The sequence below is a fragment of the Chelonoidis abingdonii genome, chromosome 17, assembly GCF_003597395.2.
Source record: "Chelonoidis abingdonii isolate Lonesome George chromosome 17, CheloAbing_2.0, whole genome shotgun sequence".
Classification (NCBI taxonomy): Eukaryota; Metazoa; Chordata; order Testudines; family Testudinidae; genus Chelonoidis; species Chelonoidis abingdonii.
The window spans coordinates 9,697,132-9,718,304 of NC_133785.1; the positions used below are offsets into that span (position 1 = coordinate 9,697,132).

The following is a 21,173-nucleotide window of genomic DNA, read 5'->3' on the forward strand; positions in this document are numbered from 1 at the left end:
CATCCCACAAATCCCTAGGGTGGACCTCCTGCCTGCCGCTCCGATCTCTCTGGGGCAGCACCCAGCAGGGAGCCAGAACTGCTCCCGTACTGAACCCAACAGCCTGGCCCGCCTGGACTAGCTCCATTGGTAGAGTTGACATGCGGCAGCATTGGGGGGCTCCAGCTCTTTGAATCCTTCATTCAGAAGCAGTCACGCTGCAGGACTGCTTGCCTTGCATCCTCGTTCCCCCTGCTGCTGGCGCTGGTGTGGGAGCCAGTGCACCCTCCCACGGGGCCTTTCCAAAGCTGTGAGTCACCAGGGCTGAGCACAGTCCTGTCATGCCCATGAGCTAAATGGGCTTTCCTAGCTCTGGCTCCTCGGGGATTTCAAGGAGGAAAGCGTCGAACTAGGCACTATATATGCTGGCAGCACGGCATGTTACAGCAGAGCTTTGGGATGCATGGGATGCCTTTCTGGGTTCAAAGACCCAGGACCAGATCCCGTGGTTAGGCACAAATCTAGAAGCACTGCAAGGACTCCAGAATCATGTCCCTGGGTGGAGGGAGAGCAGAATGGAGCGTATTGCTTGGATGGGGAGGGGAAAGGAGTGGAATCCCTGCCACTGCTCTTGCCCCCTGGAAGCCTATTCCAGAGCTATCCCTAGCATTAGAATGATTTCCCTAATACGTGTGTATATTTGTGTAGGATATGTGTGCATTTAAGGACGTGGGTGTGTGAGCATGAGTTGTGTGCATGTGTGCCAGGCGGGTGTGCATGCAAACGTGAGTGTGTCTGTACAATCAGACACGCAGTCTCACCCTGGGCCAGGCTGATCCCCCAACCCTATAGCCCAGTGCTGAGTTTGTGTGGTTGAGTGTTTGGGCTGCCCCAGCAGAGAGAGAGAGAGAGTGCACACACATGGTGGGGGTGCTCCCTAGAGATGCAGGGCCAGACCCACTGTGCACTACCCAGCTGGGCTTATCCACAGAGATCCCACTCCTGGGTCCCAGGAATGATGTCATCAGCAGCCAATCAGAACTGGATGCTCCATGCTGAGTTGTAAATCTCTTTCATAATTTTGCAGTGGGCTGAGGGGAGGGGGATTCTCTTGGGGCTGTTCCATTGTCACAGCAAAACAGGAAGGGCTGGGGGAGAATGGAACTAACCATTATAACAGTCTGGCGTCTCTATCTTGCTTTCTATCAGATTGTCTCTCCTGCCATTGGGGAGTCAGGACTCCTGGGTTCTCTCTCCAGCTCTGGGAGAGGAGTGGGGTCTAGTGGGTTAGAGTGGGAGGATGGGAGTCAGCACTCTGGGATTTCTATTCCCAGCACAGAGTGGGGTCTAAGTGGTTTATGGTGAGGGAGAAGGGGTTTAGAGTCAAGACTCCTGGGTTCTGAGGCTGGAGCAGAATAACGTGCAGATACAGTTCCCCCTCTCCTAACCATGAGACCCCAATTCCCTCCCAGAGCTGAAAACAGAACCCAGGAGCCCTGACTCTCAGCCCCCTTGTCTCCCCATGTATTTTCTCACATGCACTGTGTAACTTGCTTCTAAGCTCTTCTTTGTTACTGGGCCCAGCAGTGGCTGTATAAGCTTATTTTTAATGACCCAACAGTTATTTAACTCACACTATGAACAGCTTGTGTTACCAGTGACTTGGGGGTGGGGGTTGGGATCTGAGGTCTTTTCCTTCTAGGGGGTGCTGGCTCTGATCCAGCCAAAGGATGGGGGAATTGGCTGGCTCAAGGGGCAGGGAATGGGATACAGGGGATCAGCTTAGATGGACGGGGGCGGGGGGGAAGGGGGAAGCATCTTCTGGGAGCCGCTGCAGGGGTTGTGCTATTTTAGGGAATCCTGGGGAGGAGGATAGGGGGATGGGTCAGCCCTGCAGGTATCTGTTGGATCCCCCGCCCCCCATCTTGCCCTAAGCATGGAAGGAGATTGCTGAGACAAGCAACTTGCCTCACCCACGTGCTACCCGGTCGATCTCTGATGCCACAGATCTCCCTGCAGCCAGAACAGACCCAGCAGACAAATCTATACTGTCCCTGCGCTAGGCTGAGAGCATGAGCATTGTCCCCCTCCCCATGTGTCAGCGCTGCCTTCCCCCATCACAGCACTGCCTCACCCATGGCACAACTGCCCCCTCACCCACAGCACCCTACCCATGATAGTGCTGCCTCCCCTTCCATGATACCATTGGGCACTGCTGTCTCCCAACCTCTGGTGTGCTGCTCTCCCTTCCTGTCAGCCCTCCTCTGGTTCTAATCCACTCCTGCCCTGGGAGTAGATATAGCTAGATTGGTGATGCATCTACTCCCGATCAGATTTATGGGCCCATCCAGCCTGGCATCCTTCACTTCCCCTGACACCCCAGATCAGACCAATGGGCCCATCCAACTAGTATCCCTCCCTTCCCTCCACCCTGGAACAGACTACTGGGCCCACCTAGGATCCTCCAACTCCCATAATGCACCTGTTTGACAGGCCAGTGCTGCAGGTATGCTGGTGGGTGTTTCCTTCCTGACCTTAGGGGAAATGATCCAGCTGGCACCAAGCACGCATGGGGAATCTGAGGGTGGGTGCCTGTGGGGGGCGGGGGGCAGGGAGTTGGCATGTCAGGTGCCAAGGTGCACACCAGCTCACAGTGGGTGCTAACAGCCCTTCCTTACCTTGCATCTTTGATTCTCAAGCACATGGACAGGGCGTGTGCACACAGGGTGAGGCAGGAGGGTGATCAGACCGTAGCTGGCGTCTGCAGAGGTTGCAATGCAAGGAAGAGGTGCATGCAGCTGGACAGCTCCCCCCACGCTGGCCTTGAGTCAGGTGCTGCCATGCAGCTGGGACACAGTGATACTGCCACCTTGCCCTCTAATGGGTATCGACAGACATCGTGTGGGTGGTGATCAGCTGACCTGATCAGCACCACTCCCTGTGAAGGCCCATTAGCCTGGGATGTGCCAGCTGCAGGATTTAAAGCAGGCAGCACAGGAGGTGATGGGATTCAGAGTAACAACACAAGGGGACAAGTATCAGAGGGGTAGCCGTGTTAGTCTGGATCTGTAAAAGCAGCAGAGAATCCTGTGGCACCTTATAGACTAACAGACGGGGAGGCACTTAGGTGCAGCCACCTCTGCGGCAGAGCTCAGGGCTTTTGGTACAGGAACACTTTGCCTGGTTCTGAGAAGCAGCTGCCTCTGGGGTGGGTTATGGAGACTGTTTAACACCTAAGGATACACAGTGAGGAAGAATCAAAGAGATGGGTGGCAATAGAAAGATCCAAGCTGGAGTTAGGCCAGGACACAGGGCTTAACCCCTGCCATCCCATAACCCTATGAATTTGACTAAGGCATAGAAGATTCTAGTGTGGTGTTCCTGACCTGAATCCCGCTCCCCTTGCTGTGCTATGCATCTCAGCCATGGCATAGGTATGGATCTAAGGGAGAAAGACTATCCTTGCATAGTGTATGACTTATCACTCCCAGGTCTGCTGTCATGCATGTGAAGAACACCATGTGTATTACTGTCTCCATGCATGTTGCCATGGCTACTAGCAATCTCGGATATATAAGTATTCCCCATGCACATGGTCATGCATGCTAGCATTCCATATATGTGGTCATTCATGTTAGCACACATGCCCATTAGCATTGGGTCATGATGTTATCAGCTCCATGCATGTTAATCTCCCATACATGTTATACTTAATTATGTTGTCATGCATATTAACATCCTTCAGGTATGTTAGTTCCCATGCATATTGTCACATATGTTAGCACCCTCTCTCCATTACAGCATAGTCATGTATGCTGTCACATGTATTAGCACCCAACATTCATGTTAGCATAATTCATATATGTTGTCATGCATGTTAGCATCCTCTATGTGTGTTAATTCCCATGCATGTTGTCATATATGTTAGCAAACCCATGTATGTGCTCATGTTTGTTACACATCCCCAGTGTATGTCAACATCCTCCATGCATATTAGATCACAGGCATGTTGTCGTGTATCTCAGCATGTCCCCCCATCCTATACATGGTCCGGCCCATCAGCACCCCCCTCTGGTGCATGGAGCCTAGCTCCATCCTTCTGTGGTTCCCAAGATCATGTGGTGCTCCATAGTTACATGGTCTGGGTTGGTGTCAAAGGAGCAATTGTACCAGGGGAGAGATAGCTCAGTGGTTTGAGCATTGGCCTGCTAAACCTAGAGTTACAAGTTCAATTCTTGAGGGAGCCATTTAGGGATCCGGGGCAAAATTCTGTCTGGAGGTTGGTCCTGATTTGAGCAGGGGGTTGGACTAGATGACCTCCTGAGGTCCCTTCCAACCCTGATACTTTATGATTCTATGATTACAGGGGGAGGGGAGAAATGCCCATGGGAGGGGAGTTCACTGCAAGTCTTTGCTGTAGGGTTTGGGGTGAGGGGTCAGAATTCCCTGCACCAAGTATGTGTGATTCCATGGGGAAGGGGATGCACTGGGAGAAGGATGTACTGTACTGCAGGTCCCTGGTCTGGAGGTAGGGGGTTGGGAAGTTTCCCTATGTTTTGGGGGGCGGGCAAGGAATTGCACTGGGAAAGAGGAACACCACTAGTCCCCAATTAAGGGGGGGGTGGGGACATCTGCAGGTCAATGGAGATGGATCAGGGCACCCTGTCTTGAAGGCTCTGGGATTGAGAGGACAGACAAAAAGCAGGTGGGTGGAGAGAGAGGGTGTTCTCAGAGTGGGGGAATTGCCTCTTACTTTTGGGCATCCTTGGGCACCAGGTGCCTGGATCTCACATGCTCCTGGTGGTGCCCTTGTGCATTGCATGCCCTTGTGCAACACATAGCCCCAGAATCCTCACATATTGCACAGATGCAAGTCAGTGTATCACTGCGTCCAATCATCTCTCCTGTAGCTTGTGCCCCGTGAGCATGTGGACAGGGGGGCTGGGACTTGTGTGGAATCACAGAGGGAAGAGTGAGACTGAAAAGCATAATTCACCAGCCTGGCTATGCCAGCCCACCTCCCACCCCAGCCCTGCCGATGCCCTTAAATCCCAACCCATCTCAGTCGTGGCTTCTTTAGGGGAAGTTGTGGGGTGCATATCCATAGTTCTGTCTGTGTTTCCTGGAGGGGTTGGATTTTTGGGCGGTCTTATTCTGTCTGTGGTGGGTGGCTGGGGCTTCTCTTTGTCCTACCCCAGGGCCAATGGAGTTCTTTGCAGCAGGGGTAGGGCCCTCTCGTGGTCAGTAACTCATGGCCTGTTCCTATCCCTCCCCGACTCTTGAATCTTGTTTTTACCCTTGTCATCTGGGGCGATGTGCCCTGTCATCTGGGGGATGCCCCCTGCTGGCTAGAAGATGGCACTGCATTCCCTCTGCTGGGGGTGTGTTTCCATGCCAAAGGGAGAGGATTCCCATTCACAGGTGACTCTGGCATCCTGCCAGTTCTGGGACACAGTGGGCAGGAGGATTATGGAAGTTTGGCCCCTTTTTATCTTGCTACACTCCCAGGCTGCTGTGAATCCTTTACAACTCAATGGGCCATGGAAGCATCCCTGGGGGGTGCCCCCAGCCATAATTCAACAGGGCCTGGGAACAGCCTTGTGGAGGTGCCTCTGCCCATAATACATTAGGGCCTGGGAGATGTTCTGTGGGGTGCCCCATCCATAATACAATTGGTCTGGGAGCAGTTATGGGGGTTATCCCTGTCCATAATGCACTGGGTCTTATGCACAGCCCTGGGGTGCCTCTACCCATAATGCAATGGGGCCCATGTGTGGCCTGAGGTTGCCTCTAGCTATAATGAAATGGGGCCCAAGAGCAGCCCTGAAGGTATCCCTATGAATCATACTGCCACAGGGCCTGGAGGCAGCCCTGGGAGTCTACCGATGACACAGTTGGGCCTGGGGGTGCCCCTACCTACAGTGGAGCAGGGTGAGTAGCAGCCCCGTGGTAATGCTCCTGAGGTTCCAAGGGGTTGAGTGAGAAAGTCCTGCTGGGGGAAGCAGAAGAAACACAGACCCCTGTAACCTCTGTGTCTCAGTGTGACCTGCTTTAGGGTACCCTCTGCCTTGGGGGTCCCTTCCTTCCCCTCAACTCTGCAGCTTCCCCCTGCTGTTAAACAAGTCCTGTTGTGGAAGCAGCACCCCTTGTGGGTGCTAGGGGAGTTCCTCAGCCTGACCCACCTCGTATCTCCAGCCAGCTATGTGTATGATGGGCATCGTGCCCTTGGCCACAGCTCTCTCTTGGACCCAGGGGTTGCTTCGCCCACCTCCTTGGGAGAGGAGGGGCTTGGGATGCAGAGGTACTGGGGGGTAAGAGGCTCAGAGGAAAGTGGTCTGGGGACACACGTGTGTGGGGAGTCTGGGGGGCACAGGATTGGAGGGCTCAGATGCAGTTGGAGAGGAAGTATGTGTGGTGCCCTTAATGACTCCCAGCTGGCAGTGGGCTGTCTTGCTCCTGCCTGGGCTTTAGCCATTGATTTGCTCTGGTTCTCCACGGGGGGCATGTCTCCTCCGCATAGTCCCTGCAGAGCCCCCAGACCCTCCACTGCTGGTGCTCAGGACTCCTCTCTGCAGCTGGGAGAGGTAAGTCCCAGCTCCCACCCTCCCCCACCCCCCTCAACCCAGGCACTCAGTCCAGCAGCCAGGGTTGCTGGGTGATGGGGACAAGACAGTGAAGGGTTAACGGCAGAGTAGCTCCCTGCCTTCCTCACCTGATCATGTATCTGGACCCCCCAGCACCTCCCTCCTGCCCTCCATGGGGCTTTATAGGTAGAAACTCCTACTCTAAGGCAGAGCTGGGGGGCGGGGGATCCTGACCCACAGCAGGGCCACCCAGAGGATTCCGGGGGCCTGGGGTCTTTGGAGGCGGGGGGCCTCCGTTCAGCGGTAATTCGGCAGCGGGGGGTCCTTCTGCTCCGGGACCCACCACCGAAGTGCCCCAAAGACCTGCGGCGGAAGCCCCCCGCTGCCAAATTACCGCCAAAGACCCGGCACTTCGGCAACAGGTCCCGCTTTGGTGGTAATTCGATGGCGGGGGGTCCTTCCGCCCTGGAGTGGAAGGACTCCCTGCTGCCGAAGACCCAGAGCGTAAGAAGCTCTGGGGGCCCAGGACCCACGAAAGTTTTCTGGGGCCCTCAGAGCGAGTGAAGGACCTCACTCCAGGGGCCCCGAAAAACTCTTGTGGGGGCCTGGGGCAAATTGCCCCACTTTCCCCCCCCTCTGTGCAGCCCTGACCCACAGCCCCCCACCACCCCACAGCCCACAGGCTCCCTTACACTCCCCGCTCCTCCCCCCAGTCTGCAAGCTCCCTTCTGCTGCGCTCCACTCTCCTCCCACCCTCCGAGCTCCCTTTTGCTCCCCTCTCCTCCCCACAGCCTGTGGGCTGCCTTCTCCTGCCCTCCACTCTCCCGCCAGCCTGTGGGCTCCCTTCCACTGGTCCCTGCAGCTGCAGGCTGCCTTTTGCTGCCCCCAAGGCTATGTGCTGTCTTCTGCTGCCCCCCAGTTGGCCCCTAACCCATTAAATGCCTTGTGCTCCCCTCTAGGTGCTCCCCCCTCCCCCTGTAGGCTGCCTTCTGATGTCTCCCCCATCTCGTGGGCAGCTTTCTGCTTCCCCCCTTCCCCCGCCTTTAGGCTGCCTTCTGCTGCACCCTTCACCTGTGGTCAGCTTCCCCCGCCCCCATTATCCTCCTCTTGCATTTCCAGTCCAGCCTTGCTGGACTCAGCCTGCCAGTCACACACATGCTGTTTGCTGACACCTGACTGAGTTTTTAGTTTAACCCTCCGGCCTCTGGCACAGAAATCTCTCCACCTTCCCCAATCAGCCATGGTTCTGCTACTTGGCACCTGTGTTACTGTACTGCCACACTGATCCCCCTGCACCAAGGCTGAGGCTTCTTTGTGCCAGGCCCTGCAGCCTCCCTGCTCAAACTCACTAGACCCCACACCCCTCCCACAGCCCAGACTCCCGGGCCAGCATTGGAGCCACTGGAGCATGCTGCGTCACTTCCTCCGGGCACTGCCATGGACTCAGGCACCAATGTGCCCCCTCCAAGGCAACCCATGCCTCTTTTCTCGTCTAACCTGTCCCCTGTCCCCGACTCCAGGCTCCAGTTGCTAGTAAGAACTGCTGTTGCCAACTGACTGTTTAGAGGGTGCCTGGAAAACTGTGTGTCCCCAGCTATGTGGGGCACCCGCTCATGTGAGCAGGAATGGCAGGAGGCTGTGTGTTCCATGCCCTGCAGCAGCAGTGGGCCATAGATCGGGGCAGTGTCTCTGCACAGGGACAATTCTCACTGCTGTCCTGCTATAAATCACCCACTCCAGTCACTCCCGAGCCCTGCCCCTTGTTCCTGAGCAAGCCCCAACATGTCAGGTAGGCATAGAGCCAGCGGGCACTGCTTGCCACTGGCTGGCCACCCTGCAACTGATACTCCAGTAAACGGGGACTGGAGCCTTTGTGACCTGCATTTCCCCAGTTCCCTTAAAATCTTGGCAGGTGTTGCTAGTGGAGAGCAACACTGACCCCTGCTGGCAGGGTGAGTGGAGTAGTCTCCTCCCTCCATATTGCATATTCCCTGCTGCCTTGGAAGCTGTGGAGGGATGGGGGGAGGTAATTTTCTGCACCACCCATGCACCCAGCTGGCCGCTATCGGGTATTCCTTGTCCCTGGCACCAGCCCCAGGACTCAGGAGTTTGGGAGAGGAGCAGAAAGCCTATGTAACCTCCTTCCAACCAGGTCAGCCTGGGAGCCAGGACTCTTGAGTCCAAGCCCTGGTGGTGACTGTGTCCTTTTGCCTATAGGCTTGCAAACCACAGCCATGGAGAATAGTGCATCCCAGTGGGTAGAGTACTGGGCTGGGACTCAGGATGCTTGGGATCTGTTCCCAGCTCTGACACTAACCTCAGGCAAGAACCCTCCCCTCTTTGGGCCTACATAACTCCTCCCAACCTTTGTCTGTTTACATTTTAAGCTCAGGATACCTTTACTATGGGGCTGTGATTTCAGGTGGGGCTCTGTGCAGCCTCTGGCACAATGGGGACCCTTGATTTTTGTCCACACGATCCTCAGATACACAGAACAACAATAAAGCTGCATAGAATAGTTCCCCACTCTGTGTGATTCTGGGATGACATTCAGGTATGACATGAAGCTCTGTTCATGCCTGGGGCCCTCAATTGGCAGGTTGAAAAATGCCTGGTGTGTTACCCATTAAATCTGGGTAGGGATCCCTGGGGAGCTGGCCCCAAACAGGAGTCCCCTATTGCTGATTAGGTGCTGTGTGCCAAGCTGCTAAGCAGAGTCAGCGTGTAGCTCTGCTGCAGTGTGGAATGTGTCATGGCGTGTTTTGAATACAACAGTTTCAACAATTCACCTAGTGTTGCACCCCACTAAGGGCGCAACTTGTTTCCTTGTTAGCTCCCTACGCACTAGCACTCTGGTTGGAATCTCTACCCTCTTTACAGGGTATTTAGTTTGAGAGGAGACCAACAGACCCAAATTTTGAAATGATCCACAAATGCAAGCATCAGCCAGCCTATGTTGGTTGTGCTAATGTTGGCCAAGCGGTTTACGAGCATTCTGTAGTGCAGGGGTTCTCAAACTTAATTGCACTCCAACCCCCTTCTGACAATAAAAATTACTACATGACCCAGGAGGGGGAACCAAAGCCTGAGCCCTCTGAGCCCCACTGATCTGGGCAGTGGGAGGGTGTGGAGTGGTGAGGGTGCAAAGCTGAAGCCCCAGGTAGGGGGCCTGTAACTGGAGTCACATCACACAGTGCTAAAACCCTCAGGCTTTGGCTTCAGACCTGGGCCCCATCAAGTCTAAGCCAGCTGTGGCAACCCCATTAAAATGGAGTTGTGACCTACAGTTTGAGAACTGCTGCTCTAGTGTGTGTGAAGGGATGTTGCACAAGTGTGTGCATGCAACTGGGATGCTAGGCAATTGTGTGAATATGTTTGCATGTCAAGATACACAGCTGTGACTCAAGGTAGGAGTGTCTGAGTGCCTGCAGATGGCCATGCAAGCAGATGTGTGTTTGCACAGATGTGTGTATGTATGCATCCAATTGTGGCTGTGTACAGATCATTCAGTTTGTGGAATCCTAGAATACCAGAGTTAGACAGGCCCTCAGAAGGTCAACTAGTCTAACCCCCTTCTCAGAGGAGAAACAATCCCGGATTCTTAAATGACTCCTTTAAGGACTGAACTCACAACTCTGGGTTTAACAGACCAATGCTCAAACCACTGAGCTATCCCTCCCCATATCATGGGAGGGCATGTGTGTGCTCCTTTCCCCCCAACGAATTCCTAGCACTCGTGGGCTAACTGAGGCACTGAACATCGTCGACAGCAGCCTGCTCCCATCGCATCTCGAGGATGCTAAGTGGGGTTCTGAGCACCCCCAAGCACCAGCATCATCCCGAGCGCCTCAGGCTTTGCTCCTGGCCGTGAGCTGGGGGTCCACCAACTGCAAGTCTACCTCTGAGCAGCAGGTGCCGCTGCTGGCGCACTTCAGTCCCAAGCTGTAGTTATGCTAGTCCATGTAGCTGGTTAATGAGGCTCTAGCAGCAGCAGCAGAGAAGGCGGGGTCTGAGCATATGGGAAAATAAGGTTTCCGATCGGCATCGTGCGCCTGGGGGGGTGGGTTAGCACCAGCCCTCTCCCCCCTCGCATGGAGGAGAACACTGGGAGGGGAAGGGGACGGGGACCCTGTGTTTCTGCGAGGGCTGGTTATAGGTGCATGGGGTAAGAGACGCATGGCTGTGCGTGGGGCCAAGAGGGAGTGTGTGCAGGTGAGTCTTGTGTCTCCAGGGGGCGCAGGTGCAGCTGGGGGGTGCAAAGCACTGGTTAAGCACTGGAATAAATTGCCTAGGGAGGTTGTAGAATCTCGTCATTGGGGATTTTTAAGCACAGGTTGGACAAACACCTGTCAGGGATGGTCTAGGTAATACTAAGTCCTGCCTTGAGTGCAGGGGGCTATGCTAGATGACCTCTTGAGGTCCCTTCCCCTTCTATGATTCTATAAAATGCATGCACATCTATGGCCAGGCACTGGGGTTTGGAGGTGTGCGCTTTCAGACCTACTATGTTTGCCTATGTAGATGCCCTTGCAGGTGTATGTGTCCAGGTGTGCATGCACACTTGTGCGTGTTTGCATGACCAGGTGTGAACATGCATGCATATTTGCACAATCAGGTGTGCATCCATGTGTACACATTTGCACGCCTAGGTACCCAGATGGGTGATTTATTGTCCCCTCCCTCCAGCCCCGCTACCCTCCTCCTCACGAGAAAATAACCCCCTTCAAGTGTAAACTGAGACCTTATTTACGGACAGTGGGGACAAGAGCCGAAGCTGTCTCCCTGGGCTCGGGTACTACTCGTCTTGGGAAGGCGGAAAGAACCGAAGCATCTTCGGCTATTTTCGTTGATTTCCGGAAATTGCCGTGGGGTTCCTCAGTGGGGGCGGAGAGTTTTCCGGAAAGTGCCGATCTTCAGCCCTCGGGTATCTCGGACGATGGTCCGGAAATGTCCGTTCGCTGCCCTGAAGTTGAACTTCGGGTTTCTCCGGAAGGAGGCGGAAATGACCGACCGTGCAAGGGGCTGCGCCCGCCGTTTCGGTTCTTTCCGGAAGGAGGCGGGAGCTGGCGATGGTGAGGGAGGGCGAGTCGAGTATTTCCGTGAAGCGGCGGCAGGTTGCAGGGCGGCTGGTGTTTCCGGAACCGGCGGAAACTGTCTCTGGCGGGTGGCTCGGATGTTTCCGGACGGGGGCGGAAATGGCCGAAGGCCGGCGGCGGCGGCCATGTTGGGAGCCGCTGCTGTGGGAGAGTGAGATGCGCTGAGGGGAGCCGGATCTCGGGGCGGAGAAGGCGGCTTGGCCGGGGGCATTCGGCCTCCGGATTTTAGCCCCGGCTCCGCGCAGCCTTCGCCTACGCGCAAGCCCGGTTGGCGGCGGCGCGGCTCGGTCCCTGCGCCTCATCCCAGGGTTCGCCTGAGCCATCGGGCCGGGCTCTCCTCACCGCGGCCCGGCGGAGACCCATGTCCGAGCCCGGGCGTCCTCCGGCTCCCTGAGTCCCCCCTTCCCCCTGGGGCTCCCCCATGGTGGTGGCTTGGCCGCCCCCCAGCGGTGTGAGGAGAGCCCCGGCCTGAGCCCCAGGAACTGCCGGAGCCGCTGGCCAAGGGGGGGCAAGATGTCGAGCAGCGGCCGGAGCCCCCTCCCCACCGTGAATGAGAGAGACGCGGAGCAGGTAGGGGGCTGGGGGCTTCCTGCCCCGCGGGAGGGAGGGCGGGCGGGATTCCATGTTGTACTGAGGGGAGGGCAGGAGGGGGTTCCCTGCACCGTACGGGGTACATGGAGCAGGCAGTGGCTGTGGAGTGGGTAATATGCCGTCACCTATAGATCTCTACCCTATGCTTCCTATGTTAAATGAGGCGTGGGAGTCTGCCTCTTCTCCATAGATCGATAAGCACCCTTCCTGGGTCCTTATGTATCCACCTGGCCCTCCCTGTGCTGGGGGATGTGGAGCAGGAAAGCAGGAGACTCCTACAAAATCCCCTATATGTGGCTACATATCCACCACCCAGGAGCTCCCTACATATCTTTCATACTCTGCTGTTCCATGGTGAACGGAACGGAAGGGAGGTGGTGCAGGTCAGAGATAGCCCCTGTATGTGTACCCATGCCCCCAGTACTTCATCACTAACTGCTGTCCCTGGTGAATGAGATATGGAGACAGGTAAGGGAGAGACTATTAAGGTCTGTGCACAGATCTATAGACCCTTGTGTATCTTCCTAATTCCCCCACCCTAGGATGGGTGCAGGGACACTTGTGGAACCCTGTAGTGTGCCCATGGTGGAAGAGAGGCATGCTGCAGGAATGAGAGAGCGCTCTCTCTACTTCTTATACCCAAAGGCCAATGAGTGATGATGCAGGAGTGGCTCTATGCCCCTTAATGGCCCACCCTGAACCCAGTCTCCCTGAAATGGGAAGGAGAGGGCTGTGGATTGATCTATGCCCTATGGTGTGTATGAGCAGTTTGGAGCAGGGAGCATTTCCATTTCTTCTTCCTCTCTCACATATTAATTGCCTCATCGATCCATGATGAATGATGGGGGCTTTGACTGGGCAAGGGAAATGGCCCCTTGCTCTGAATCTCTTTGCCTTCTCTGCTGTTCCATATTACATCTAGTCCTTCCTTGGGTTTCTCCAGAATGGAAGATCCCGCTTCCATGGTCACTCAGTATTTCCCTATGTCCTTATTAGGCCTCAGACCCAAAGGGTTCCCTCTGTCTCAGGTGCCTTATTCATTTGTTGCAGTTCAAGATGCTTTGTGAGGTGATGTGGTTTGCTCTTTCAGGCATGTGTTTGTGAGAGGTGACAACTAGTGAGCAAATCCACATCTCTTCCCCCCCCGCCCCCCCGGATTTAGGAAACCGCTCGTAAGAATGCACCAATCTAACCTCTTTTTTCCCCCCGGTCTTTGTGAGTTTAGACCTGCTGTAGATGGGAGCTTCCCATAATCAGTGATTTTTTTTTTTTTTTTTTTTTTTTTTTTTTTTTTTTTTTGTGGAGAAAAGAAGGGGCTGGTTGTGCAGCCAGGGTCCCTTCAGGTGTTCTGTTTAATTGCATAAGGAGAATCAAAATGTAATTTTTGACCTTCTTTGTAAAGAGTATTCTTTCAAGAGCTCATACAGTTGAAGCAGGTTGTGTAATAGCAGAGGGTAATTCATTGCTTTGTGTTATACCTGACTTTTTTTTTTTTTTTTTTTTTTTAAACAAGGAGAAGATCTGTTTGAACGTGATCCATTAAGGGAGAGGTGGGGTGCTGCTCTTCTGAGCTGGTTCCCATGAGGTGCTGAGAATCATAGCAAGTCACACAGGGTCTTGTCCTGCAAACTGGTTTAATGGGTAGGATAACTACCTGCCCACATGTGCTGCATTAGATAGACTGCCCGGTCACCCCCTTGCCAGGCCTGAAAGGTTTTGGGCTTCTGTCCTAATAACAGCCTTCACGCCATGAAGTCTGATTCATTCTCAGTCGTGGCTGCACTGTAGCAGCCATGTGCTGCTTAATCTTCCCCTTACCCTTGTCCAAAAAAAAGATGTTTAAAAAATGGACTTCCCTTTCAGTCCAGAGACCACTATGTGGTTTTGTCCCCCTGCTAATGAAGCACAGGGAGGTGTGGAATTGTGTACTGTACATACACTTGTGCATTATGTGGCCAAGAGGGCCATAGCTGAACCCTTTGACTACTAATCCATGCCTTATATCAGTGGAGTTCCAAGAGGGATGAAGTTGGACGCGGTCTCCTTGTGTGCCCTGCTCCTTAGAATTAATAGACTTTTCTTCATAGGTGCCTTTAAAGGAGCAGGAATGCGACTTCAAAATGGGGAGAGGCTTCCTCTGTTTCTATTAACTGGTCTCATAACATTCATTCATTTTGTGTTCTTAACAATTTCTTCAAAATAACTAAATTTGGCTGACATTTAAGCATGATTGCTCTAAAGCTGTTTCCATGATCTCTCTTCAGCTGCCTCAACTTTAAATTGATGAAGCATAAAAATAAAGCTTCTGCTTCCCTTATCTCTGTGTGTATGACTGGATAATGAGAATTCAGATCTCTGACTCTGACACTTTGGACTATCTCTCAATTATCTAGGCTTCTTTAGCTATGTCCTTCCCTGTTTTCTTGGGGAGAGGGGTTGCATGTAGACTATTATGGTGCATAATAAAGAAAGGCAAAAGCAGAACATAATTCAAAGCCAAGATTTCAGTCATCTACTTCCGTTAAAATTGGAGGGCTGGAGAGTTGGCTCTAATCTAAATTATCAATAAAATAAGAATTTATCTCTGGCAGTGTTAAGAGGGGGTTGTGGAGATGTCAGAGAACAGAAACCAAGAAAGGCAAACTATAGTGCATCTCCATCTCTTGCTGCTTTTTCACTTTGGTATCGTCTTGTGCTTTTAAGAAGATAACAGCATCAGAGTCAGGGTAGGGGGTTTGTATGGAATCCTTTTCCATGCAACTCTGCTAAATCCTGACCTGCAGACTTGCTTGTACCATTTCCACCCTTGGTTTGTCTTGAGCAGAGAACTATCAGCCATCCTAAACTGATCATCTAAACTGAAGAGCAACACCTCGCCAAAGTTCACTTTGTTGTGTGGTGGTGGCTTTTTGTGATCAAAACTCAGGTGGGCCTTATCTGAAAAACTGTTTTTAGGTGGAAAATTTAGCTTGAGCACCTCTTGCTTTCAAGGTAGAGTCAACTATTTTGAGGTTAAAAACAGGAAGTGTTGTAATTTCTGTTATCTAGAACATTGTGGATGAGTATTTCAGGCGGCTGGACCATCAGAACTGATGTAGAAATTTTTACTTTGAGGATGAGAGAGACATGTGCAGCTCAGTATTACACTGTTTCCTCTAACACAAAACTCCCTTTTCTCAGGGTCTTTGTCCACCCTCACCCTCCACATGAATCAGCTAACTCTCTCAATTATCCAAGTGCCTTTTACTGTCCCAGAAACATTTCAGATAAACAGAGGTTGCACTGTATTACCTTGTTTGACTAAGCTGTTTTCACATCCTACTTGACAAAATTGTATGCGTCTTTTAACCCTCTCAGTGTACCCACTGACAGAGAATGCAGCCCTATTGCAGGGATTTCAGTAATCTCCCAGGAAGTGCATCTTACATGTATACCTACATCGGTTGGAATTAACGATATTTTAAAATATATAGCAGCATAGTGTGGCGGATGCAGAAAATTGTGAAATCTTTGGCTTTTATTGCCTATTTCTTGAATGAGGATGTCTGGTCCTATCCGTGATGTTTTACAGCTTAAACATGTTCCTTCTGCACTTTTTGCCACATACTAATGGTGCAGAACTCCAGCTTCTGAGACAGTCACCTGTATGTAATGTACTTCCCATTTCTCCCTGCCTTAAGTTTTATTCTTCAGGTTGGCTTCCCAACTGGGGAAGTCCAACTTCCAGGATTATATTATCTGCAAGGAGGTATTAAAACCCAGCAGACCAAAATGCCGCTGTAAGACTGATGATGAGCTAAGTGGAAATACTGTGATTGGTACTGCCTGGCTCTCATGAGTGGGGAAGGCCTAACTCAGTGTTTCTCAACCTTTTGATGCTGGTGACTCCCTTTGAATTTAAAAAGAAAAAGGAAAAAAATAGATCATTACTTCCTGCTAGAAAAAATTGTGGACCTCCCCCTCCAGACACACACACACTCACCCGCCCATTAAGCTCCAAGCTATGGGCATCAGTCCCATGCTGAAACATGTAAATTAGCTTTGTGGGGCCCCCTTTGACATGGGGTCTCAGGCAATTGCCCTGCTTCCTATCCCCTAATGCCAGCTCTGCTTGTAACCCTCCCTAAACCTGTCTCTGGACCCCCAGGTTGAGAAACACTGGCCTAATTGCTACTTCCCAGCAGAGGAGACAGTGTTTGGATTCTAAGGCTGCTGATGCGGGGGGTGTGTGTGTGTGTGTGTGTGTGTGTGTAGTTGCTGAGATCCAAGCTATGGTGATTTCCCATGGTGTGAGGTGAGCGTAAATTGTGAAGTTAACTGCAGCCCAGACTCCTATTGATGTATGTCCCCAAGGGATGCTAGTTGCTTCACAGTCATGTAGGAAGACAGGTTCTTGCCCCAAAGTAGAGCCCTGCAAATCTGTGGATATCGGTTTTATATCTGGGGGTATCTGCAGACCATGTTTGCGGATTGATGCGCTCACACATTTTTTATCCGTGCAGGGCTCTACTCCAAAGAACTTCCAGTTACTCTTAATTAGGCTATGTCTACACTGTCACTTTCAGCGCTAAAACTGTAGTGGTGATAAAGTGTGTCTACAATGCCCACATCACAGTGCTGCCGCACTGTAACATGGGCAGTGTAGGCATACCCTTAGTGGTGTAACTTTTTTTTTTTTTTTTTTTTTTTTTGACAGTTAAACTGGTGCAAATGCTAATATGGGTTATACTGGTATAAAGATGCCTTATACTGATATAGCTGTTTCTTCACTTCAAGGGGAATAAGGCATCTTTATGGTGATATAACTGTACCACGCTAAACTATACCAGTATTCTAGGGTAGACACAGCCAAAGAGTCAGTAGACGAGTGAGGCATAGAACCCAGGAGTCTTATGCTAACTATTAGACACACTGCCTACTACGTGTGTCAAGCAAAACTGATATTTTTCCTACTGTTTCTTAATTCCTGCTGGGAGCTATATCTGCAGATGTCTTTCTTCAGCTGCATTTTTCTAATACAGTATTGCTATTTTTTTCTCTTCCCTTATTATCCCTGACATTTCATATGATAAATTCCTGGGGATAGAAACAAGTGCAACTTCTTTATGAACCCCAACTGTCTTGTTTCCTCCTTTTTATGAAGTGTAATGGGTAAAATATCCTGTTACTTAACAGTCACATGATAGGGGGGAGTCCCAGCTGCAGAGCTTTATTCTGGGCTATTAAATCACTCTTTACTCCCTACTTGGAGGCTAAAGAGTAGGGTAATGCTTGCTCGACTGGTTAGGCTGGTCTTTGGTAAGAGCTGATGTCCCTGTACCAGTTGGTACTCAATGGTGATTTGTGCTTGGTAGACGGGAACTTCCTGTACCAGCAGTGACTACAAATAAAGCCATTCGTGAAGAACGTGAGAGCAGCACCTAACAAATATCCTGCCTTTCCCCAGTGCCATGTGTCTGTTTTATAGATACTACTTAGTTAAGCCATGTGACCTGCTTGTGAGGAAGGGATATACCACTATAGTCTTTTGCAGATGGCTGAACTGAAGCAGAGACAAGATTGTTTTGTGGGCTGAGACTCTGGAGATCTAGGTTTGATTGCTGGTTCTGTCACAACTATGTAAGGTGCTTATATGCCCCTGTTACTATAGTATCTAGCACCTCACAACACTCCAATAAGGGGGGTATTATCCTCAATTGACAGATGGAGAGCTGAAGCACAGAGACTGAGTGTCCCTGTGTGACCTTGGGCAGGTCAGTAACTGAGTAGGGAGTTGAACCCAGGTCTCTTGGGTCCCAGGCTAGCACTATAGCCACTGGACCATCCTTCCTTTCTGCCAACCCTCTGACACTGGGCAAGTCACAGCATTTCTGTGACTCAGTTTCCCCACTGTCTGCACAGCACTTAGTACTACAGGCCTCTGATCTCAGTTGTAGCCTCTGGGTGCTACTATAATGCAGATGATAAAGCATAAAGATGTTATCTGGCTTGTACAGTATTCTGACAAGCATTTATAAGTTGTCTATCTCTGTAATATCAAGTTCCATTTGACTTGGCTCAGAACACTGGTTCCTCAGCTGTGGCCCATGGCGTGTCCACTAGCAGTCGGTGAGAATCAGTGTGTTGCATGGTGCTCCCTCTCTTTGCTGAAAGAAGATAAGAGCAAGTTAAATATTTCCCTAATATGAGTCTTCCGTGTCGGCAGTTGCCATGGAGTTGCTGAGATATTTGATACTGGGAAGGAGATCTTTGTGATGCCCATGAGACAAAAATGGTATGGTCCATTCCCTCCCCCCTCTTTAAAAATAAGTTTGAGACTGTTTGATTTAGATTAAGCGCAGTAACATATTCCAAGTATAGGGAGCAAACGTACCAGAAATACCACCCAAACTCTCTAATTACCACAGCCTCACACTGGAAGACAGATCATTGTAGCAAGTGAGTGGAAAAAGCTGGGAATAGAACCCAGGAGTTCTGAGTCCTGACTCCCAATCCTTTCTGATAACCTTCTGGTTACACTAAGCTGAGAAGGTTGCTCTATATCTCCTCATCTGTGACTCAGATTCTGATTAATGTCAGATAAGCACATTGCTAGTCCTTTTTTATTTTTCAATCTAAAATGAAACTCAAAATATCTGGCTACATTTGTTAGGTGGGGGTGGTGGGTTATACGTGTTTGGCTGTATGGAAGCTAAAAAAGACTAGGTGTTTCTTGAGTGGAAGTGCCCTGAATTGCAAATTAAGCTAGTCATTCTGGTGTTCCCATGGAAAGCATTTCTCTGATGGCATTGTGTTTTCATGAAGTTCCCCCATGGCTGATGCTTAGCTCTGTTTCTTTGAATTTTGCCTTCTTCCCTTGGTAACTTTAACAGTTGAGAGAGAGGAAGAACTCCTGGTTTAGTATGAGATGCTTTGGGTCAAAAGCTCAGTCTTTGAAGCAAGCAGGCTTCCAAGCATTAATGGCACTGTTTTTGGAGTGCTGCATTTCGTATTTATCAGGAAGCCAAACACTTGCAAACAGGTTGTGCAATAGCTGAACTGTGTTAAGGAAAGGAACTCTCGTGGCTAAATGTACTTTGAATTGATCTACCTAAACTGGCTGGCTGGCTATTCTGTTTACATGTGCTCTTTTTGTTTAGGAAGCGTCTCCTGTACATTATCCATCTTAAACTTCCTTTGCTCTGAGAATGGGGCTGTCATTTGTATGGGACGTTCTGTTACTTTCCCAGTTTGTTTTCCAAGGCTGCTCTGTGTGCTCATGCCCCCTGGATTGTATGTCTAGGAAAAAGATCAAACATACAGTTGTTTCTGCATTTATGAAGTGAAATAACCTGAACACTAGCAAAATGGGTTTAAGCTTCCATCAGCACCTGCTTCTTTTGGCTTTAGTACTCGGCCTTCTGGCTAAGAGAGCTGAAAACGTTATCAGTGTAGTACTACACCGACGCTCTGATCGTTGGGGCGCTAGGCGCCTGGGACCCCTGTAACGAACGTGTACTTAGGGCCTGTGGGGTGGGCCGTCGCTATGCGCGACTCATGAGACGTCTGATGGTCTCAGACACTAGCCGGTGGTCTAGGGACATTTACACTGAACACATCACCGGCCACCGCCAATACCAGGAGTGAGCCGTTGTGGCTTCACGCGCCCATGGGGGGGAGGGGGAAACCCTTACAACCCCCCTACTAAACTATATCCCCTGAGTCCTGAACCCACCAATCTGGATTCCACCATGTGAGGGACACCCTGTCCCCATTACCCGGCCCGCTTACCCATACTCATGACTGTGTGTAACCCACTATATGAGCGATGTACCCTCACTGCTCCCCTACTATATCTTGACCCCACCCACCGTACACCCCGCATTGGGGACATTACAGACTGTATGTATTATATGCTGAACCATAACCAAATTCCAGCATCCCTTCATACTCTGTATGTTGCCCCCAATGACTAATGACTGACACCTCAAACTCTCTGTATCATCTTTATTTAAATATTTTCTAATAAACTTTTAAATCTGTTCTTTAGTTTGAGACTTGGCCTCTGCTGTCACAAGGAGTCATTGAGGCCAGTACCAAAAGAAATTGGGTATTTAAATGGATCTCAAGGATATCCAGGTGTTACAGTTAATTGGAAAAAATTCTGTTTTAAGGGATATTAAACCTTATGTTTCAATCTTTCATCATGTCTAGGATGACACCTGTGAGAGGGACAGGTTAACCGACATCTGTCCACTGTCTGGTTCTCATACCTTTCTCTGAAGCATCTGGTGCTAGGTGCTGTTGAAGACAGGATCCTGGGATAGATGGACCTGGGGTATGATCCAGTCTGGCAATTTCTTTGGTCTTCATAAATCTATCCAAACACAGGCACAGCTTCAGTTGGTAGTCTGCTTGAGGTGCAAGCATGGGAATACAGAAAAGGAATACTGTTATTGATGTAGCAGTGATATAACGGAAAATGTCGTCCTTCCTGTCTTATTAGGTAGTGTGGGAAGAGCATTGGACTAGGACTCAGGAGACCTGGCTCCTCTTCCTGGCTCTGCCCTGGGCCTGCAGAGTGACCTTGGGCAAATTCCTTCCTCTCTCTGTGCCTCAGTTTCCCCAGCTGTAAAATGATGGTGATGATACATCCCAACTTTGTGAAGTGCTTTGAGATCTGCTGATGAAAAGCATTAGTTAAGAGCTGGGTATTATTATGTGTCATAACACTACTCTGGGAAGATGCAACTGTCATTGTATAATTCCTCAATCTGAACCTTAGACTTCAAATATGAGGTACTAGCATAAATTCCTCTAAGCTTATTTACCAGCTTAGATCTGATAGCGCTGCCACCAGCCAAAAATTCCAGTGTTTGGCTCACTCTGGTCTCCCCAAAACCTTCCCTGGGGGACCCCAAGACTCAGATGCCCTGAGTCTCAC

At 51.0% G+C, this 21,173-nt stretch overlaps 1 protein-coding gene across 17 annotated transcripts in view; it reads left to right on the forward strand.

The window, feature by feature from the left end:
- The first annotated feature begins 11,714 nt into the window (after positions 1-11,714).
- Positions 11,715-21,173, forward strand: part of MARK2 (microtubule affinity regulating kinase 2) — a 360,709-nt gene continuing 351,250 nt past the window's right edge. For 5 of the 17 annotated variants that reach the window (XM_032804214.2, XM_032804213.2, XM_032804217.2 and 2 more), the window contains exon 1: positions 11,716-12,229. Coding sequence is in view for 13 of the 17 variants with exons in the window: in XM_032804213.2 (XP_032660104.1) it covers positions 12,173-12,229 (57 nt within the window). In the remaining 4 variants the exon portion in view is untranslated. Of the gene's footprint in view, positions 12,230-21,173 lie in introns of all 17 variants that reach the window. The other 12 variants (XM_075073349.1, XM_032804227.2, XM_032804222.2 and 9 more) reach the window with 5 other exon arrangements.